The 22867-nt window shown below is 25.5% G+C and overlaps 1 protein-coding gene across 3 annotated transcripts in view; it reads left to right on the top strand.

Annotated features, from left to right (window-relative positions):
* Positions 1 to 22867, top strand: part of LOC129988627 (probable cationic amino acid transporter) — a 225961-nt gene that overhangs the window by 111184 nt on the left and 91910 nt on the right. For all 3 annotated transcript variants that reach the window (XM_056096893.1, XM_056096894.1, XM_056096892.1), the window contains exon 2: positions 233 to 487. In XM_056096893.1, the coding sequence (XP_055952868.1) occupies positions 370 to 487 (118 nt within the window). In that variant the 5' untranslated portion in view covers positions 233 to 369. The remainder of the gene's footprint in view (positions 1 to 232; positions 488 to 22867) is intronic.

Raw genomic sequence — 22867 nt, 5'->3', positions numbered from 1 at the left:
ATGACTTATAAATATAGAATCAAAAAGTGAAATAGATATGGTTTTACTGTCATATAAACAGAAAATTGACCATCAAAGTTGTTCAAAAGTTAACTTCAATTAAAAAATTTTTTAATGAAATCATTATTGTATGTTATATCATAATTCATTTTTATAAAATTAAGATATCTACAATTTCAAATTCGACTATTTGTAAGATGACATATAAAATTTAGTACTTGTTTATTTTTAGAACTGCGAAAAAGACTATACATATATTACAAAGCAAATATAAAGAGACTCCTCCTAGAGTTGAACTCCTCTGCAGACGACGGTAATTTTGCTTTTATATGACGAATGTGAAGTGAAAAGAAAAATAGAATATTAAAGATGCCGGAAAGCCTGAGGCAGATGTGGCACGTGCTTAGCCGGAAAAAGACGTCAATGTCCCCCGGACTGTGGCATGCCCAGTTACGCAGCTTGTCAGTTGTTGATGTCACTTGTTTGGGTAAGTTTTAATTTAATATTTTTGGTGGCATAGGCATTACAAACCTTTCAAACAATACATTTGAAATATTCGCTTAAAGAACGAGAATGGAAAACTGGTATAAACTTTACATAAGATGATAATCCTGATGATAAATATTCTATGAGTCACATCTCAAATTTTATGTCTTATATATAAAGCTTCAAATTAATTTATGTTAGAGGAGAATTGTTGCTAGAATTATGATCTTCCCAATGAAGACTTTTGCCAATTTTTATCCACTTTTGACTATTCATTGTATTTAAAATTAAAAACAAAATTGTATTCATTTCATATAAATTTAAAAAAAATGAATGGCCTCGTTGAAAGTTTTAAAAGTGCAGTTCTTATATATGATTTTCCGACATATAATGAAAAAAAATAATTGAAATTTGCTCAAAATAAGTTGATAAAACTTTTCTTATTAAAAGAACAATATACGCATTTATGGATTTATATAAATTACTATTTGCCGACTTTATGTTGCTAATTTTTATTCAATATGAAGAATCACGATATAAATTGATCAAATGTTGCATTTACTCATTTTGTATAGGAAGATAAGAGTTCATTTTTAGATCGAGCTTGTAAGTATCAACTCTGTTTATGCTAATATTCCGTTCAGAAGTTATTATGACATCATTCTTTAGACACATCTGATTTTTAATCATTAATTAACATCAAGAATTTATATTATATTCAATATATGAGAATATTATATTTCGATAAATTTTATGTCAAATTAACCAATCCGTTTTATTTATTTTACTGAATCCTAGCGAAGCATTTATACATTTTCCATTTCTGTGCTTCGAATTTGTTTCTGAATTAATGCTGTGTTATTATATTAAAATGAAATAGGCTGTATATTTTTAAATGTTTCTTAAATCGATTGATCTGTCGTTGAAACAAAAACATATAACTAGCATTCAACAACATTTATTATTTTTCAAGTGAATCGGATGATAGCTGATATACTCGACTGATATCACCTGATGGCGATTGATATACTCATATTTCTATTTTTAAATAACCTTGTATTAATAAAACTATTTCTTACTGTTCTTATTTCACAAGTAATGAATATTGTCATTTTTATTTGTAAATGCTTGATGTTATTTATCCTTAATAACATCTGAAATTAACTTCACATTTATTTGTTTATAAATAATCAATTTCCTGTTCCTTCAGATTCATACATGAAGAACCAAACAGATATTAGTCAATTAACATTTAATTTAAAATTCTTTAAATTCTGACTTTATTAAATTCTGACATAATTTGATGCTGGAAACTGTTTTTTTGAAAAAAATCACGAATAAAAGATACGTATAAGAATGAATGAAATGAATATGTATATGGATTGAAAGTAAATATACATTCCTGGCAAACCAGCTGCTTGCTAAAGGCAGCTGGTGTGATCATAAATCCAAATCTGATATCTATGCTGACGCACAAGGAGTTTCAATCATAACTATCAGAATTAATGTATCTAACACTTTATCATCCTTTGGCAAATTGCTCTCTTTTCTTGTAAATTTCATGCTTGATGTTTAGAAATATTGTAAGTAGCCTCAAAACTAATTGAATAACGCCACTATTCGTATTCCATTTAAAAAGTGTAAGTGATATTCTCAGTTTTATTATAGAGATCTCAGTATTTATAAGTTGATATTTCTGATTTTCCATATCTAAATAATATAATGTCCAATAAGAAGGGTAAACATGTATTTAAAGCTTAAGATGTAAATGTATATAAAATAGAAATACTTTTTGTTTAGAAGATAAATAAATTTTTAAGACAAAAGTTTAGTTTAGATAAAAGAGGAAAGGACACTCAAATTATCAAAGCTGTGATAAGAATATCTAAAATTATTTAAAACGTTTTGTTAGATTATAATCAAAACTGTTATATATAAATTTATGTATTTCTAATCTAGAGAAATGATGAAATATCTATAAGTTATTTCTCTTTAAATTTCACGCGCAACATAAAACTATTAAGGTTTTCGATTCCAAACATTTACATTTTAGAATGATCACATCATTGAATTTGCTGAAACAAAATTTTTTAAATCGAAAAATATTTTTAAAAGATAAAAATTTGCTGCTATTTAAACAAAAATTATTTTAAAAAAAATGTGATCTTTTTATGCACTTTAGGATGTTTCTAAAAGTTGATTCAGGAGACATTATAAAAACTAAATGAAAAAAATAAGGCTTTAAATCGTGGTAAAGACTTAGAATTTGTTTCTGAAATTGAATATTTTGAATATTTATACCACTTTTGCCATTATTCCTGAATATTTAACATTGGTCATTTTCTATAATGAGAAATTATTTTAAAATTTCACCATATTTTCAAATAATTAATGAATTGATATCAAATGGATCCTATTTTATACACTAATATTATTCTTTTTAATTTAAATACTGTTAAAAGCCAATAATTTATTGCTGAGTTTAAAGTAATAAATAAAATTTCTAAGTAATAAAATTTCCTCCTTTATAACAATATAGATACCGAATTCTTACAAATTATTTTGTTTCACAATGAATTTCAAAATGTTTACCTTTCGTCAAACTTCTAAATGTTTCTATATAAACGATTTCTTTTGTATCAAAAGTTTTTTTTAATAATCGTTTTTATCCGAATATTTCAGATAATCAAATATTGAAATATTAGATTTAATCAAATATCAAAATTTCTTGGTGATATATTATAAGAAAATGATGGAATTCTTGGTAAATATTATTGGAAATGTATTTAAAACGCCTATTTATTATAGTTATAATTTTATAAGCAGATTATCACTGTAACAAATTTTCTCAATCTTAGAAAAAACTCTATTATTCTTAAAGCTATGTAAAGAATGAATTCAATTTCAAGAATTTAACTTTATATAATATAAAATTCTACAATTAATTTTAAGTACACTGTCAATTATATTTTATAATATCAAAGTACAATCTAGAATTGAAATAAAACAGTAAATAAAAACTCGAATAGATTTAAATACTCTTTATATATTTAAAGATTAATAAAATATTCGGTGTGATAATATTTTCTATTTATCTATTTATGGATAAATTAAATTATTTTTGGAATCTTTATTGTATTAACAATTTTAATTCCCAACATTTGTTCCAGCTTTTCCTTAAGGGATTTGTTAGAAAAATTTGTTTACATTTTTGTTGTTCAGGGTTTTTTCGTCACAGAGATTAATAAAGAAAGAAAGAAAAATAAAACATGTACTCCAAATCCTAATTTACTTTTATGATCTTCTCGTTCCTGGTTTTCATTACTATCATTAGATTGCCCTAGAAAGTTTAAAAATAGACACAAATTGCAGCTGCGTCTTTTCAGGTAATCATAAGTTTGAAAACAGTTTCAATGTTCAATGCTACTTGTAGTTTATTATAATTTTCTTTTTCCATCTAACTATGTTCTCTTCTTTTTGATTTACTTATATTTGGAGTGTATGAATTCAATTTTATACGAACCATCAAATAAGGAATTGCTTGTACTTCCGTAGCATTTATTTTCGGTTTATCAATATCGGAAAATAAAAATGGAAGTACGATCCCAACACGGGTCAAATAACTATTAGAAATATCAGTGTACACCGTAAAAAATAACCGAAGAAGAAATACAATAAAGTTCTTTTTCTTTTTTTTCTTTTTGTCAGTTCGAATTGTTTTACGAATATAAATGCGATTTATTTAAGGAATCATTCCAGCTTTAACAACAAAAACAATTGAAAAATAAACAAAATGTGATTGTTCATAACGTAACAAATACTTAAAGATTTTGGTAAATTCCTTTACTGTAGTTATGAAAGAAATTTTCCTTCTAATATCAAAATTTTATTAAAGTGTGTGAAATAATTTAATCTTTCTAAATGGACTACTACAAAGTAAATCAATTCTATTTAAAGTTGTCTTATAGGTACTCCGCTCACGGGCAAGGTCTATAAAAGTATCTATCTATCAAATAAACAAATTCGATGAAAATTCACAGCTCCAAAAGCATACAATATGCTAAATATCAAGATAAGTCTGAATTACTTTTTTAATTGTTAAAATATCATCATATTTAAAAAAAACATATAAGATGATAAGGCTTGAAAACGAACCATATTGCTTAAATTTCTAATTTTGCATGATTTTTATTCAATAATATCCCAGGTGTAAGTAAATATTCCGGAATTTTTTAAATTAATATGTCGTGCACTATATAAGGGCCATATGTAGAATTTCTTGAAATATAAAGTAAAAAATTATAAATTGAAATATATATTTAAGGAAAAAAAAGTTTTTTACTACACTTCTGTACTACAAAATAATTTTTGAGTACATCTACTAAATTAGTTTAAATAACGTACATACCTAGCACCTTAGAAAGTTCGTAATGATTTAAACTTTGGAAAGCGAATCATTAAAATCTATAAAAAATTTAAAAGCTATAAAATTTATCTATAAAAATGTTAACACTTAAGGTCCGATAGTTCCTTAAATAATATTTAAAGTCAAATACATTTTAAATTTATTTGTTAAATAATTTTAAAATATTTTTTATAAATGGGATATGAATTTCAGTAGCAAGATTTGAATCCACACATTATCTTCAGAGGAAAATTTGTCATGTAAATTCGAATGGATCGGTTTTATTTAGTTGAGTTGCGTTAACGTGGTATGTGTCCGTACAATTTTGAACCACGATTAAAGGAAAATTGCACTTGGTGTGGTCTGAATGTTTAGTTAAAACAGAAACATAGCAAAAGTTTGCCTTCCAGCAGTAAGAAAAATGATAAGTAAAAGCATTTACAGTGAAGTAAAAAAAAAAAAAATTAAATGCTTTAATATCTAAAGAAATATTTCGATAGAATACTTATCGTAGTTTATAGAATAAAATGTATAATTTTATTTTACTTTATATGAGAGTGTATTCCAGACATATTGTTTACTTAAAGTATTAAAGTGCAGAGAATTTGCTGGAAATTTTTCTATAGTTAACTTTTATTTAAATAAGAGAAAATATTCGTAAATCAAAAGTACGTGGCAAAAGATATTAACGTGAAATATGTTATTTTAAAGCTTATCACTCTTATCTATAGATTACAAGTTATAAAACAAAAGAGAAGAAAAATTTATTAAATTTTTTGCGTCTGTATTCTGAAAACAATAACCGTTAGTCCATGAATAAATAGTGATACTAAACGGCACAACAATAACAAAAACAAAATGCTATTTTGAATTTCATTTATTGTTTTAGTGTTCAAATTCAATTTATTTTCAGTATTTTCTCTCATAAAAACAAATCGGTGATTTAAATTCATTATAAAAAAAGATTAATATCAGTGTTTTTTTATTGAATATTCCTATTTAAATTGTTCCAAAAGAGAAATGTAAGACCGAAGACTACTATCAATACTCATATTGGTAAAATTAATATTTTACCAAAAATAACCTATATATTGCTTTGAAATATAGTGTTTATTAATTTAATTAATTTAAAACAATATTAGTTTTCTTTCATAGCTATTATTATTTACTTCATATATAAAATTCTACAAAATATATCAGATTTCACATTCAAATACCAAATGATTTAACGCCATGCCTATTTTTATGCATATTTGATAGTATAAAGTCGCTGAACTGAATTTGTCTATGTTCTTATGGTCCATTAATCGTTTCATTGCAAAAATAAATATCGTTAATAACCAAACGATTTCCACTTAAATTCTGTATTTTTCATACAATTTCTTTTAAATAGTTCGATTTAAAAAACAGAAAAAAATATAAATGATGTAGAAAAAAAGTATAATTTGACTTTTAATGATTTAGAAATGAGTTTTATACATTGTGGCTAAAGTTGTCGATAAAAACTAATAAATAAACTAACAAGAGAATATATAATTTTCATATTTCGTTACTCTAACTCAAAGCATTTGGTTAGCTATTGTATCCCCAGCCAAACAGACGTAATTCCAGATAATTTTATTATGTTTTTGGCAGGTAAAGAATGCTGAGATTAATAATTCGAATTTATTGATAATTCCAATACTTTATCCTCATACAGAAAAATTTTATACATTTGGAAATACCAAAATCTTCTGCATAAGATTCTTGATTTTTTTCAGACATTTTTTAATGCAATGAGTGAAAAGCATGGTATTTAAGTATAAATGAAGCAAAAACTACACAAGAGGGACTTTATAAAATTTTACAATTTTATTACATTAAAACAACTAAATACCATGCTAGAATAACATTATCTTTTTACATGTTTGATATTTATTGGAAAGTTATTTAATAATAAATTTATTGATTATTGAAACAATTTTTAATATATAATGCAAAAATCATTGCGACATCGATAACTATTTATACATATAAAACTAGTACTCCTGTTCATATTAGCTTTTATAATGATTAGCATGCTATACTAACCGACTGTTACAGGAAAAGTTAAAGAACCGAACTGAATTACTGGAGGAAGATAAATTGGCGTCTTCCAGCCATATGAAAATACAAAAATACGAGCTCCATCCTTATTTATTCATAAAATTCTAAAAGGGCCTAATCTAGCAAATCGAATCGATCAATGATGGCACCAAAAAAGAAAATAGATATAATTCCATGGAGTTTGCCTTCATGTTTTAGCTTCAAGCGTCTATATAAAGGTTTCATTGAAATAATATAAAATAGATTAAGTTGTATTTTTAATGTGTGCATTTATCATGGGTTTGATGAAATTATTTCCATTTATTTAAAAAAAATCCCGTATATTTAAATATAATGTATGTTTGGTGATTTTGAATTGGTTACCGATTTCGTCGTCGAAGAACTGAATGAGAATCGGTCAGGTTCTGACGCTAGAAGAAGCCTTAAAATATGAATAATTCCCAGAAAGTTCAACTCCTCACTTCGCTAGATGATAAACAATAGACAGTTGAGCTAAAGTTGGTTTTTGAATTAGTTGGGCTATAAAGAACAACTGTAAAAGCTAGCCAGCTTTGCAATTAGTCCTGCTATCATTTATACGCATAGTTCGTGCTCTATTGTGATTGTGTTTTGCATATAAGCATACTTATTGTCACATAAGAGTTTCTGAATTTCTTATTGTAAATTAAATTAATTTTTTTCGAGGCAGTCAGCATCCTTATCATGCATGTCTCTATTCAGAAGTGGCAATATATATGCTTTAAAATTAATGAATTTATTTTATCTTTTTATAAGCCAAATGAATCTTGCCAAATTGTTTAAATATTCTAACCAAAATAATTTTTAGATAAAACATCTGCCACGAGAATGTTGCATTTAAGTGGAAGTAGAAATTACTTCCAGAAAATACTGAAATTATAAATGTAAATTTGTTTTTTAACAGGCGAGATAAAAAAAATCGCCATGTTTGGATTTGGATTCCAAGTAATAACTCGCATCTAAATTCTGTAGCCTATGGATGATGGATCAGGCAAGCCTAGAGATTTTTTCCAAAATTAAGGAAATATGTTTTGACTTATGAAACTTCAATTGATATCGCTAAATATTTAATTGCAGCGTCTAATTTAAAAGCAGAGTTCCTCAGAAAGCATACTTTACTCCATTTTGCCTAATTTTAATTTTATTTTTCAAATCTTTCTTATCCATTCACTAACATAAAGTTTACGACTGAAAGAAAATTAAATCCCATTCTTATCTTATCAAATTTTTGCAGGCATTTTTTATTTGAATAATAATATAATTCTTTTCCATAAGTGGCTGCCATGTATAATATATATATATATATATTATATAAAGAAAAAAGGCTTTGAAGACATTTTAAAATGTTTTACATTTCACTGTATCCTAATTATATCAGGGTCAAAATAATATACGTATACATAAAAGTACCTTTTTTTTACATTTTTTTCTCACAAAAAGGGAAAGCGCACTAGTGTTAATCATTCCTTTCGAAAGCAATTACGAAAGGCACAAAGTGTGAAATTTGGAATCTAACTAAAGCAGACCAATAACGCATCATATGTGTCATAATCATGAATTATATTTATGCGTTGTTAACGAAGAACTAGTTGTGATGGTTGGACACCTTGTTAATAAAATGGGAAAATGAAAGATGCGTAAAAATTTAATTTCACGGTGAGTAATATTAAAAAACGAGGGATTGATAGATAGAACATTTTAAATTAGAATAAAATGACGTTGATGGTGAAAACGACGAGTGTTTGTCTGAAATAAAGTAAAAATATGGTGAAGGGAAATAACCACTCAACTCAAATTTCTTGAGCTTTTATTTATTTATTTATTTTGGTTTTTATAAAAAAACACTTATACCAACACAAATGATATAACTGACAATCATTAGTCATTTAAACAATTTTCTTTTATCAATGAAAAGACATGTTGGTATCAAAAGTTCCCACTCTTGCTTATTGAAAGGTCACATTTCTCAGTTAGGTCGATTTCTTATAGTAAAACTACTTATTGAAATGGTTCTCATGACAAGACTTAGTCAAAAATATGCGAAATTATTTCCAATCATGATCCTTAGAACTGAAAAATCGCCCTCCGTTCAAAAGTTTATATAATATGCTTATAGCGTTTTGACCATTCTTAACACGATAAGTAAAGTAATTTTGATCAAATTTTAACCCCTTTCCCGGAATATGATACAAAGCGAATAAAAATATAGTATGCGTTCGAAGTTGGGCCTTCCAGATCAAATTGGTTAAAAACAGTGTGGGTTGAAATTTTTCTTTCTCCATAACTTCTTTACGATTGTAAATAGCAAATCAAAATCGAGGAATTAGCTTCTTACTACGACGAACAATTTCTGTACTAAAGGCGTATCGGTAACTCAAATTAGGGAATGTAAGGTTATTTTTAACATGAGCTGTATTGGCACATTTGAATAAATAAATAAATAAAAATGTTGCATTTACTTACATTCCTTAATTTGAAAATTTTGAATTGACGTGTACTAAAGTTTGAAATTCTGAAGAAAATCAGTTGAACAATAGCAAAGGAGTAGAAATATTTAATGGTAAAGTTTCGTTAAAAATGGCTATTTTCAGAATTGCCTTGTATGCCTAAAATTTTGAATTGACGTGTACTAAAGTTTGAAATTCTGAAGAAAATCAGTTGAACAATAGCAAAGGAGTAGAAATATTTAATGGTAAAGTTTCGTTAAAAATGGCCATTTTCAGAATTGCCTTGTATGCCTTAGTTCTTTTGAATGTATTTGATTTAAATTATTTATTTAAAGGTGGTACTGCAGATAATGTTAAATATCTGTTTTGCAGTATATACTTAGCTATCCTTTATCAGTAAAGTCATTATCTACGATCGTTTCAATAAGCAATATTTCGTTGGTTTTGTCTAAGTAATGATAGGAACTTGAAAATGTTAGATTATAATTTATTTTTTGCCCAGAAGATATATTCTCATGTTTCAGCTTTTTTTAAGCCATTATCTACAAGTCCATTTAGTATATATTGAGAAATGCGTTAAACAGTTTCTATTTTATTTCATTTATACCATCCTAAATATAAATATAATGTGAAGCAATATTATGTGATACGGAAAAGTGGATTCAAAACATTTATTTCGAGAAGTACTTTCACTTGAAATAAATGAGCTATAAATATTCTAAAAAATCCAAATATTTCAGATATTCCTATTCATATTAAGCTAAGCGAAAGCTCCATCATAAAAACAAGACATTCTAGAGGTAAATGTTAGTTAGACATCAATGGACTTAAAGAGAAAAGTCTACGTCTTCTCATGGGTAGTGAAGCCTTATAAGAAAATGCATCATTTATTGAAGACTTACGAATAACAATGCGTTCTAGTAAAGCTAATTTTGTTTTTAAACTAGTTGGCAAGGTTTCAAATAGCATAGAGATTCTTTTTGAGATCTTTTAGATTTTATGTGCATTTAAGGTAAATTATTTTTGTATGTAATTCTGTCTGAAGAACCAAATCTTGATATTTGTTTCGCTTCCCTACGCTTGAAAAGGTCGTTTCAATTTAAATATAGTTTGCTTATCATTTACGTTTGATGCTTAGAATATTTTGGAGTAAAATGAGAGATAATTTATCTCTAATATTATAAACGTGGTATGAATTTCGAAAGTATTGGATAAAATTGTCTGCTATATAATCATAGATTAAATGTTGTCAGAATGTTTTCTACTTATCTTCAAAAATCATTCATTTTTAAATAATCAAACATGTATTTTTTTCTGGAAGGAGAAAAAATTTTAAAAAATGAAAATATAAAATTCTTAAAAAATATGACATTGAAAGTACCTTCAATGAATTCTGATTATTTCTGAGAAAATAAACTTTAATTATTTTATTCATCATTTTGATATATACTAACGTTGCTAGTATTGAAAGTCTACAATAAGAATTATGTTATATTAAATCCCATTTTCTTAAATATATTTTAGTCTCTCCAATATCTTTTCTGAAAGGTTAATATCTTTTCTAAAGGTCATTAAAGGTTATCCTTCATTTTTAAATATTTATGCGAATACTATGTTGAAATAATCAGAACATTTAATGCTCTTTTAGCAATAATGAAACATAGTTTTGTTCCTTATGAACTTGGATATCGCTTTTAATATATCCAAACTCTCACATTTATATGAAAACAAAGTGAAGGTTTTGCAATTAGAAAAAAAAAAATATAGAAACTAGGACACATTTGTTTTATCAATACAAAATTATCATTAAAAAATTTCTATTCTTTTATTAATATAGTTTTCCATATTTTTATTCTTCGCCATTTGACGATTTATTTTTTTATTAAAAGATAATTAACCATAAATAATATAATAAACCAATTTAAATCAAGACCAAATCAATTTGCCTATTATTTTGAGGTTAGAAACTTTATTACAATCCTTATGTTTTTGTGTATATCGAAAATTGCTTCGTATTTTAAATTTCCTCTTTTTTATATATTCATTTCTTTAGACGATTTATTAAAAAATAAGTTTTGGTCTTCAATTTAAGTAAAAAAAGAATATAATAAGTAATTCTCTAATTTCATGAGGCCTAATTGATTTCCAGCAAAGTATTTATGTTAGCTATTTATCAGTTTCATTAATTGAATTATTGCCTGTTTAAAAAACATTACATTGAATATATTCAAAAAATTATTAAGTCATAATAATCGAAGAAATTCTAAATTCATATTTATTTCTGATAAAATGATGAATATTGACGATATTCGCTAAAAAGTATTGCAGAAGATTTTAAATTAATAGGCCCAAAAATAACGCGCCAACAAAAATAAAATGTTTCTTTATATAAATACAGAAACGTATTATAAACTTCCTAAACATGCTGCAAGAAATTTTAAATGGAAATATTTGAAAATATAAGATCATTCTCAAGAGTTGAAGAAACAATACAAAAACACAACCGAAAAAGATCCGAAGCATATACGCTAAATTCAATTGTTAAAATGCTACAGAATAAACGTAAAGATCCCAAAATACGTTTTAAATTTTATATATCTTTATAACAAAACGACATAATTGTTTAATATGTCCCTTCACTGATGGAAGTTTCAAAAACACATTTTGCTAATGATGGAATCGGAGATTTAAACATAATAAATGATGTTGGAAATATGCTTTTAATGAGATATCTCATTACAAGTAATCTGCCGGTGAAGAGTCTTAACGTCCAAGTAACATATAAATTACTACAGCGGTAATTTGTTATGGCACATGGGGATCAAGTTTTGAGATGCATGGATTCTAATAAGATCACATAACATAAATCTATCTAATGTCCATCTTACATTGATTAATTAATCAAAATTTACTCCTTTTTTCTTAGTTCTTGAAGTTAATTATAATTATAATTGAATGAATTTACTGAATATTATAAAGACGAATAATCGGCACTGAAAAAAAAAATTAATTGTATTTGGTGGCCAGTCAGTTTCAGAAATAGATATCTCAATTAAATAAAGAATACAGAAAATTTAATAACCTATAGCAAAATATTTGTGTCTAATACTGCTTATAGAAAATTTAATATAAAATTTAACAAAAGGTGCATCGGCAGATTTTACTCTGTAATATCCTAAATAAACTTATTACAAATAAATTTAATGAAAATAGATTTAAAATTACATTTTCATTAATGGAATAAAATTGAGCTTTTCACTTCAGTCACTTTCTATTCTTTATTTTTTTTATAAATATAAATTTCTAATTAATAACTAAAAGGTAGAAAGACTGGAATTAAAATGGAAATAATTTATAGATTAAGTTAACATATTTCAACACATTTAACACATTCAATAAGAAATGTTGAAATAAATTTTTCTTCGTCAAACAGACTATTAATTAGTAAGGAACCCAAATTTAATTGATTTAACTAAAAATAAATTTAAAAAAAAACTTTAAAATAATGCATTATTTCTGGATGATAAAAAGCATCAGTAATTTAGAACTTATAATATACGAGTTAAGTGGTTGGAAATTCAGTAATAAAATCCCATCTTTAAAGAAAATTAAATTAATTTATATGAATTAATTTTTTTTCATAAATTCCCTAGCAGGTAAAAGCCACTAGTAAGAAATTAATGTTTTATTAATCAATTGATAAAATTATTTATAAATTATATTGATCAAATCTATCGATTAAATTAAATATACAATTAAATGTCGACGATGAAATTATAGGAACATTAAAATAGCACAGTCATTATCAGCACACAAGTATATCAAATTTTAAACACTCGCCATTGAAGAAATAAACAAAATTCCAATTTATGAGCATGGGAAAAATCAAGTTAAATCAAAGTTTTTAAAAATTGAGCTATCAGTCACTTTTTTCATATCATTTTGAAAGTTTTGAATATTTATTAAGAAAATGGGAAAAATAATTTTGGCATGAATTATTAAAATGAAAATTGCTATCAAATACACTTAAAATTCTTGGTTATTAATGCATTCTTGGTAATTTAAATTAATTCTTGATTTTTCATTATTAAACAGTACTTGATGTCTTAATTTATTTTACGATTTTCAGTAAAATAAATCAAGACATCAAATACACACAAAATATGATTGGTAAATTTTTCGGGAGCTAACATTTTTACATTGCGTTCTTTCTTTCCATAAAAAAAATGTAGCCAAGACCTTTGAGAATATATTATCAATAAATTGATAAGCATTTTGTTATCAATTACTCTGCAATTAAACATGCAAATTATTCATATAATTTATTTATAACAAATGTTTGGGTATTTGATTTGACGTTAAGGAGGTAGAAAATTCGACCATTAGTGTTTCTGAAAAACGCCATCATTATTAATATTCAAAACATAACAATTTGAAATGCAATGTTACTACATAAAACCATATAGTAAATCTAATCAATCCAAATTCAGAAATTTCTCAAGTTTGTATAAAAAACTGTATTTTGATTGCAAAGTTTTCTGATTAATAAAGAAACAGATAAAGGAAAATTATAATAATAAAAAAGAAAATATAAGAAACAGAAAAAAAACTGCAGTATAATAAAATCGTAAAATATAAGAAAACAAATAGGATGAAAATATAAGAAATAATAAAAATAAAAGAAACAGATAACTAACAGAAGATAAGAAATAATAAAAATAAAAAATAATATATATATAAGAAAAACAAATATAAGAAAACAAAAGGACAAGTTTTCTGAATAAATCGAACGTTATAACAAAAATATGACTATATAAAAGCAACATAACAAATCATGTGTATTACAAAGTTCTATAATTCTACAAGGTAAAATAAATAAAAGCGAAAAGAGAATATAAAATGTTACCAATAATTCTAATTCAACACGGCTTGCTAATTTATCATATCGTTCTGAAATAAATTTCAATTTTCTACTAATATGTAATGAAAAATAAAAATAATAGTAAATTGAAGAAAGGCTTATGAATCATCGAAAAATTGTTCTGGGCAAAGCATGTTGTTATATTTTGATCCTTGAATTACTTTCTATCCTAAACCATCGCAAACCAGGTAGATGTTCTTCTTTTACGAGTTATGTTGACTGCTTTGCCCCACTATGTTTTCCTTTATTTTTCCCTATAGGAACCTCGGTTCTTTGAAACCTCCCGTAGGAGCCATTTCCTGCTCTTGATAAATTATTCAGGATTGTTGAGATGATGCTGTGTCTTGGATTTCCCTCTGCCAAAGCTTCGTATCTTAAGGTATTAGTCAGGAAAGCATCTTCGATTTTATACTGAAGCTGCTTCGATTAAAGAAAAGCATAAATATTAAAATGGCTACGTAGAACTGTACCAAGTTTTATTTATGCTTCTTGCTTAAATTTAAGCTGATAAAATCCAAGAAGGAAAATTAAGAATTTTTCAAACTAAGTAAATACTATAAATTGTATCTTTAAAAGAAGTCCTTTAGTAATTTATTTTTATTTCAAAATTTCCCATTATTTTTACTTTTAGCCTATGAATTCAAACACATTCCCATTATTTTATAATCCTTTTCTGTTTTAACACTTTGCGATCGAAAAAATAATTCAATACATAATTATTCACATAATACATGGACCTGTTTATTACACCAAAAAAAAATATATGCAAATGCTCTAAGTTGAGTTTCCCTGAAAAAGGAATCTACATCATTTTAACATTCTGTAGGTATTTCTAACAGTTAAAATTAAAAAATAAATAAATGAAATGTTAAACTGATTCACCGTCTTGAATAGTGGCTGGGAGAAGACATTCGACATCAAATGGTTAGAGAAAAAAAAAGAAGAAAGGATTTTAAATTTCTTTATGAAAAGTTATCAAAACCACACTTTCGACAGAATTTAACAGAATAGGTGACTTTACAAAATATATTTTTGATACTATCATAAATTAGGATCATTGATACATTTAAGTTATTATTAAGTTGATATATTAAGGCACTAGTAAGAAGAAAATAAACTTTATTGGAAAATTTATATCAGTTTGCGGATAAAAATGAATTCCTGAAAATAGAAATTGTTTCAAGACATTTGATTTTCATATAAAATCTCTCAAAAGCAGTAAAGGGATTTCATTGGATATTTAATATTAGTGCATGATTTGCAGAAAATAATGAATTCCGGAAAACGGAAATTGTTTAAGTGCATTTTTACCATTCATATAAAGCCACTAGTCAGAATAAAAGGGATTTCATCGGATAATTTATATCAGTGTATGATTTCGGACAAGAATAAAGACATTCAAAATATTTTAACTGAACAAATTCTTTAAAGAAATGATTAATAAACTTTCTAAACCGATTTCTTGTAATGCAGACCTATTGGATGGGATACAAATACGCTGAAAGCTGATATCTTTTGGTCGGGACTTTAAAGTTCAAATGTCTTTTATGAATTCAATAAGTAGAAAGGCATTCATAGCTTGGAATTGTTTAGGATATTTATTATTTTTCACTTTCTAATTATGCCAACTCACGACATCTTTTTCGCCTTACCCATTTGACCACAATACATTTTAGAACAGACCACCATTACGAATGCAGAACACGAGAATTGTTGAAAGGAATGTTCGCCAAAAGTGTTCCACAACGTGTACCGGAAATATTTTATTTCCTTATATTTATGTAAGATATGTTCTTAGAACTATTTTTTTAGTGTCTCTTTTTTTTTTTCTCGCAAGATTTTTAATCCTAGAATTCTTTTTTTCAATCTTGGAATTTTTTAAGATAATTTTATATTCTGTAGTTGCTTTTATTATTTTAAAAAAGAAAGATTCTGCTATGAAAAAAAAAGTTTATAGGTAAGGTTTGGATCCAGTAAAAATTATGGTCAGTGAACATGGATGCTCAGTCCTCTTGATTTTTTTTTTATGTCGTTCATATTTTTATTTGTTCGAAAAAATATGCTTTTTATTCTCTCGTTATTTTCTATTAAGGAGAAAAATGTACGATAGAAACACATTTGCACAATGTGGTTGGGCAAAAGTTATGGAAGAATTGTTTTTCGTTTTGAAAAAGTAAGCAGTCCTAGCTGTAAAATACTTTATTTGTCCAATGATTGTTTTACTTATTCACACTAATTCTTTTGCAGAATATTTTTTAAAAATGGATTCAATTTTTTTTCAACCTTTTCATATTATTCAAGTGTATTTTATGTATAAGGGGAAGTAAAATAATAAAACATATTATTTTAATATTAAATATTAAATCAAGTGTTAATAATAAGTATTAAAAGTTATTTCACTTGTGTAGAAATAAAATACATTTAATATGCTAATCTAGCTTTTTATTGGAAATATTTTTTCCATTATCTGCTTTAGTTCGAAGTTTATTTTATATAACACAATCAAATAAAATAAGATTGCAATTACCAAATTATGAAAATATAAAAATTTTATCCAAATATTGGTGTGGATATTGAATCCATTAGTTACAAATTCATAAATTTATCTGAAAATTATTCATTTATTTTCGAATACCTATTAGACATGAAGATCTCTACTAGATATTTAAAAAAAAATAAGAAAAGAATCTGTTACATCGCTTTCCAACACAGTTAGTCTCATAAAAAGTAAGATAATTATACATATATTTTAATGTATGCTGAAAGGATACCAGGTGAGTGTTCCACGGCTATAGTGATAAACTTGTCACTAAGACAACAAAAATAAGGGTCATAAGAAAGCTAGAATTTTTCTGATAATTTTCTTACGAGCCAAGATCGGAAGTATCTTCTAGAAAATGCCATTCTCTGTCAGAAAACGTATCTAAATGCATATAAAACGAATCAAAATCTTAATGAATTCGCAGGAATGCAATCACTGTACGAGCTCTATAATTGTAACTTGAATGCAATTATATGGTTCTATTATTGATTTAGCTATATAATACATCCGTTTATGCTATTGATTTTTTAAAGAACTGTTTTAGACGTTTCTGATCTGCGTTTGCACTTGTGTTTCATGTATTCTTGGAGAATAAAGCGAAGCTATGCATTATCTAAGCTATTCCCACCTTGCCTTCGGCGGACAGATTATTTTTAAAAATATAGTATCATTACATTATGTGCAGAGAAGTTTTAAATTGCATTTTAATTATAGAAAATCTAAAAATTTAACAATATATTTCTTCAAAAATTTTAAATAGTTTAGCAGTGGATGTAAAAATAAGAAAATTTGGAGCTTGTGGAGATACCGTTTTATATAAAGATAATAAGTACTGTCTATTCGTTATTCATTAAGAATTTTCCGCTAGAATATAAATGCTACTTAATTTCCATAACAATGGAAATATTTGCAACTCTCTTTATTGATCTTGATTATATAATGTTTTTAAAAGATGGAATTCTTTATTCGATGTTCTCTCATTTCTTGATGAATTAAAGCTTTGAAATTTTATACATTTATGTGTTTGGCAACAATACATTATTTTAATGTTTTCAGAGCACAATTATTTAATTGATTAATTTAATTACATTTTGATAGTATTGACGTTACTTGGTTAAACATTTAAGAAAAAATATATATTTATGATAGCGAATTTTAAATTAAAATTATACAAGTAAAAAAAACATTTTAAATTATAACAATAATTTTTTAAATATTTGAAAAAATGCGTTTTGAAAAGCTTCTATTATTCAATTTATTACACTTTGTAACAAATAGTTAATACTAGTCTAGAAATCTTGTACTGCATGAAAAAGAAACAGTTAGTGACAAAAATCAAACTGCGCATAAAACCTAAAAACAATTTAAAGTCTATTTTGGAACTTAACAGAGGAGATTTCAAGGTCAGTGGTACTTAACTTTGTTTTTCACATCAGGACTTACAGCACTTCTACATTCTCCAACTCGCACATTGTAGTATCGATGATGTAAATTGATAAGTGTTAGCATTTAGGATGTGCGGAACATTTTCATTTTTTTTTTCCTATGAAACTTCTTAAATTTTATTACATTTTTACAAGAGAAAAAATGTTTTTGGCAATTAATGCGTTTTCGACTTCCGACCGTCCTTTCATGTGGAAGAATTTTATATTACAACTTTGCCTTTATCTAATAATGAATATGAATGCACTTATATTTGTTGGCTTTTTATAAGTAGGCTGTTTGACCTATCGCTGCCAATCATAGTATATATATATAATTAGGAAGGCGGTAATGCTATCCTCCGATCGATTTTTTAAAATTAAAATTTTAATTACAGTATTAAAATTTATTAATTTCTTATCAATTCTTGCCTTATAATTTTGCTGTAATTTTAATCAATTTTACAAAATATTTGTATGCATATTCTATAATAACTTTCTATAAAACTTATCTTGGGGAATTAGCAGTTAGTTCAATAACAAACTTTCTTTTCTAACCATCTTTTATTGATGAAGAGAAACTCAAATTGCTTTTATTGCTGCTTCTAATATTTCATCCGATTTTTTTCCTTAGGTGATAATAAAGACAACAAAATTCGACTCGGTTTTCCACATTGAGTAGATTTAATTACGATATATCATCACCATTTCTTTTTACACCAAGTTGGTGAATGAGGTCACAACAGCTGCAAGCCATTTAGAACAGTCTAACTGTACTTCATCAGGAAATTCCCAATTCGTTAATCTATTTGAATTTTTTTCTTCTACATCCATACGTCCACTGGTCTTTCTTTTTCCATTCAGTGTCCAAATCAGATCAGTTGTTGTATTCAGTATGAAATGTTTCTTAGTTTAATTTCAGATTCAAGCAATGATAAAAAACGTTTTTTAAATGGACTAGATTTTAAATACGATAGTTCTTTCCTGTGAAACAAATGCTTGTATATAGATATGGGAAGAAAATTAGAAAAGTGCACAACACAATGAAGAGAACGAAGTTCTAAAACAGTTTGAATTATATGCCTATTAAAATTTGAAGTTAAAAATATTTGCTGAGGAAATTATTAGAATTAAATTATATTAAAAGTTTGAACATCCATTAATTCCGGCGAATCAACTGGTCTCTATAAGCAATTGTAGATAATATTTTATTTCAAATATTAATAATTTAAGTACTTCTGCTATATATCATTCTTCCAAATTCTGATTTCTATTTTATTCTCTAAAAGGGCGGTAATTTCCTCCCTTTACTGGAGCTTCCTTTTATAGCCTATTAAAAGTTTCCCCAACATAATTTATCATTTTTAATGAAGTATATTCTCAGTGTCTTTCTTCTTTCTCTTTTTCAAAATAGCTTTTTTTAAACTGCTTCATTATCTTTCCCAAATTTTGTATTTTTGAATTTGGTTCATTCTTACTTGTAATTTATGTTTATGAAATACTGAAAGAAGATTTATGCTTCAGATTTTCTTTTGTTGCTTGGTTATACTTTCGCGCATTGTGAATTCCAGCAGAAAGTGGATATCTTTTATCTCATTACCTTTTTATCAACTGAAAACCTTATTTCAATCATTAAAAATGTTTTATCCTATCCTTTTAAAAAGCATTTTCTTATATTTCTGTGATTTTTCATATTTTAGATTTGAGTCTGACGTGTTCTTTTAAGTAAAATTGTAACTTCATTTTTGCTCCTAAGAATTCACTGTGATACACTAGTAGCATAATATTAAAAAAAAAAAAAAAAAAAAAAATTGGTGTGTCTCTTTTAAATAATCATAAAAAATATTTACTCATATTTTTATACTTAAAAAAATAATAGAATTCATAGTATTTGCTGATGAATAACATTATTTGTTTCCAGACTTTGAAAGATTTTTTAATTTGTTTCACTACTTAAAAATTACAAAATTCATAGCTTTTGCAAAAAAAAAAAAAAAAAAAAAAAAAAAAAAAAAAAATGCTCTAAGATTTTGATACTTTTATTTCTTTCAGTTTAAGAGAATTTGGTACCCTAAATTTTTTTTCTACCATTCTTAATAAATACGTTTTGTTTTGCTGTAGTTAAATATAAACTGTTCAGAAATTTAAATTTTCAAAATATTTTTGCTGTTCTAAAATTTGAAGTTTAAAATTTTCTTTAAAAATTAAGAGTTTTTAAAAATATTTCTTCTTATTAAGTTTTCAATATTTGCTGTCGATTTTTTTTGAAGAATACCTTTAATGAATTTAATGGAATTTGGAATCCTATTTTGTATATTTGGGTTAGAAATTATTAGAAAAAAAAATATTTACTTAAAATTTTTTGTTATAAAGAAAAGCAGAGAGAATAATGGACTTAAAGATTAATATAATATTACAACTAAATCAGCTTACATTAAATCAGTTATTTTTCTCAACAATAGAAAAACCTTTTTGTGCAAGAAAGTAAAGATTTTATAAATTTTTTTTGCAGTTAATAAATGCTTTATTTAACTTAGCTATAATTTTTTTTAAAAAAACTGAGAAATTTGAAAATAACTATTATTTATACATTTTAACGTGTTATAGTCACTATCTTCATAATTTATATACATTTATAGCAATATTTTATAAAAAAAAAGGTTTTGGAAAAATTAAATTTTAAAAATTTTGATTTCAATTATACCACAATTTGCTCAAGCGAAAACATCTTTTTTTTAATGAAAAATACGTGAACAAAAATACAAGCTGTTAAAATCTGTCTCAAAACAAAATGAATTTACACATATACATTTTCTTAACTTTTGAAAACATACATAGTTATTTACTTTATTACTTTTTTATTATACCGTAACATGAAAAAAAAATTTTACAAGTTTCCCAGTTGTAAGAACTTACCTAAGTTATAATTTATTTTATATTTTATTTTTTATACGTTTTTGGACCATGAAAATAGTGTTCCGTATCGTAATTTTAAAACATTTAATTTTATCAAACTGTTATTTTTGTTTGCAATATTGATAATAATAAATTTCGTTCGTCGACAAAACGGAAAATACATTCCAAGAAGCAGGAATCATGATTATCACAGGAGGGGAGAAAAAGTTTTTGGAACGAATGCTCCATATTTTATGATAATCAAACAGCTGATGTTTGATAGAAAATAATGCCATGCAAAATGATATGTATGAAAATTGAGTAAAGAAACATATAAAATAGAATTTATTTAAGAAATACCAATATTCTTTAATTTTCATTTGTAAATAATAATCTCTAGCATAAAATTGTTTATCGTTTGTATTTTGAAATATAATCCAAGTTATTTTGCAGTTTCTTTGAAATGCCATTTTTTTTTTCAATTTTGTTAATGATAACTCTTGTATTGAGAGAGTTTTCGCACCAGAACAGGAACAGCTGCTTGCTGATTTTGATGTTGTGATGATAGGATTAATTCATAATTTTACACAGTAAATAATCTATAATAATTTTTACAAGAATTTAAGAAATTCTTACTTGGGAATCGTTTTATTTATTACAGTTTTTTATAATGACTTTCCAGTATTGTTTAGAAAATTACATTTTTAGTTCATATATAAAGTTCATTTAAATAAATGTGCTATCTGACATTTATGTATGTTTAGTCAATATTACTTTTATTTATTTTTCTCCGAAAACTGACGGATGTAAACAGAAAAGCATTTATGGTTCTAATTCAGTAATAATATATTTAAAAATAAAAACAGTCCTTAAAAATACGAATTATTTAAGTTCTTCTTTAGTTTTTAACCTGTATTTTATATTCTTTATATATTATTATCTTTGATTTTTTTCACATTTTCTACCACGGAAGTTCCATGTTTAAAGCGGCAATTGAATTAAAATAATTAATTATCTGAAAATAATGTTTGGAAAATATTTAAACGGTTAGTGTCATTGCTGACACACATGCATAAAACAAATTTAATAATTCTGACGCATGGAGAAATCAAAGGAAAATCGATTTGATTATTACATGGTTTGCATCATATTCATGTAAAAATTAAATACATATTTCAAAATGTGTTTCACCAATAAAAGCACAAGATTAATTATTAATTTTAGAAACTTACCTTCGTGGTTTTCGATTTACTTTCTAGTTTATTTTTTTAATTATGGTACATGCAATAAATAATTTTCTTATGGAAATTTTTTTCCTATTCATTTTTTATGAAAGATTTTTTTTTCTATTTCTAAAATTTGAGAAAAATTCCACAATAACTAAATTAACATCATGAAAAAGAATTTTTGGAGTTTGGAGATAAAAAAAATGAAGTGCTTTCATTGGAAATTGACTGTAAAGCAATGACTTTTCACTTTAACTTTTAATAACAAGATTGGTATTTTATTCTGACATCATGTGCATATTCTTAATATTAAAATCCCAATGCAAAGGATACAACGATTGACCAATCAATCCTGGCGAATCAGGTTTAAAAACAACAGCTTCTCGAAACTAGAAATTCGGTTAAGAACATTAAATTTTTT

The sequence above is a fragment of the Argiope bruennichi genome, chromosome 10, assembly GCF_947563725.1.
Source record: "Argiope bruennichi chromosome 10, qqArgBrue1.1, whole genome shotgun sequence".
Taxonomy (NCBI): Eukaryota; Metazoa; Arthropoda; class Arachnida; order Araneae; family Araneidae; genus Argiope; species Argiope bruennichi.
This window is presented reverse-complemented; position numbering and strand designations above follow the sequence as displayed.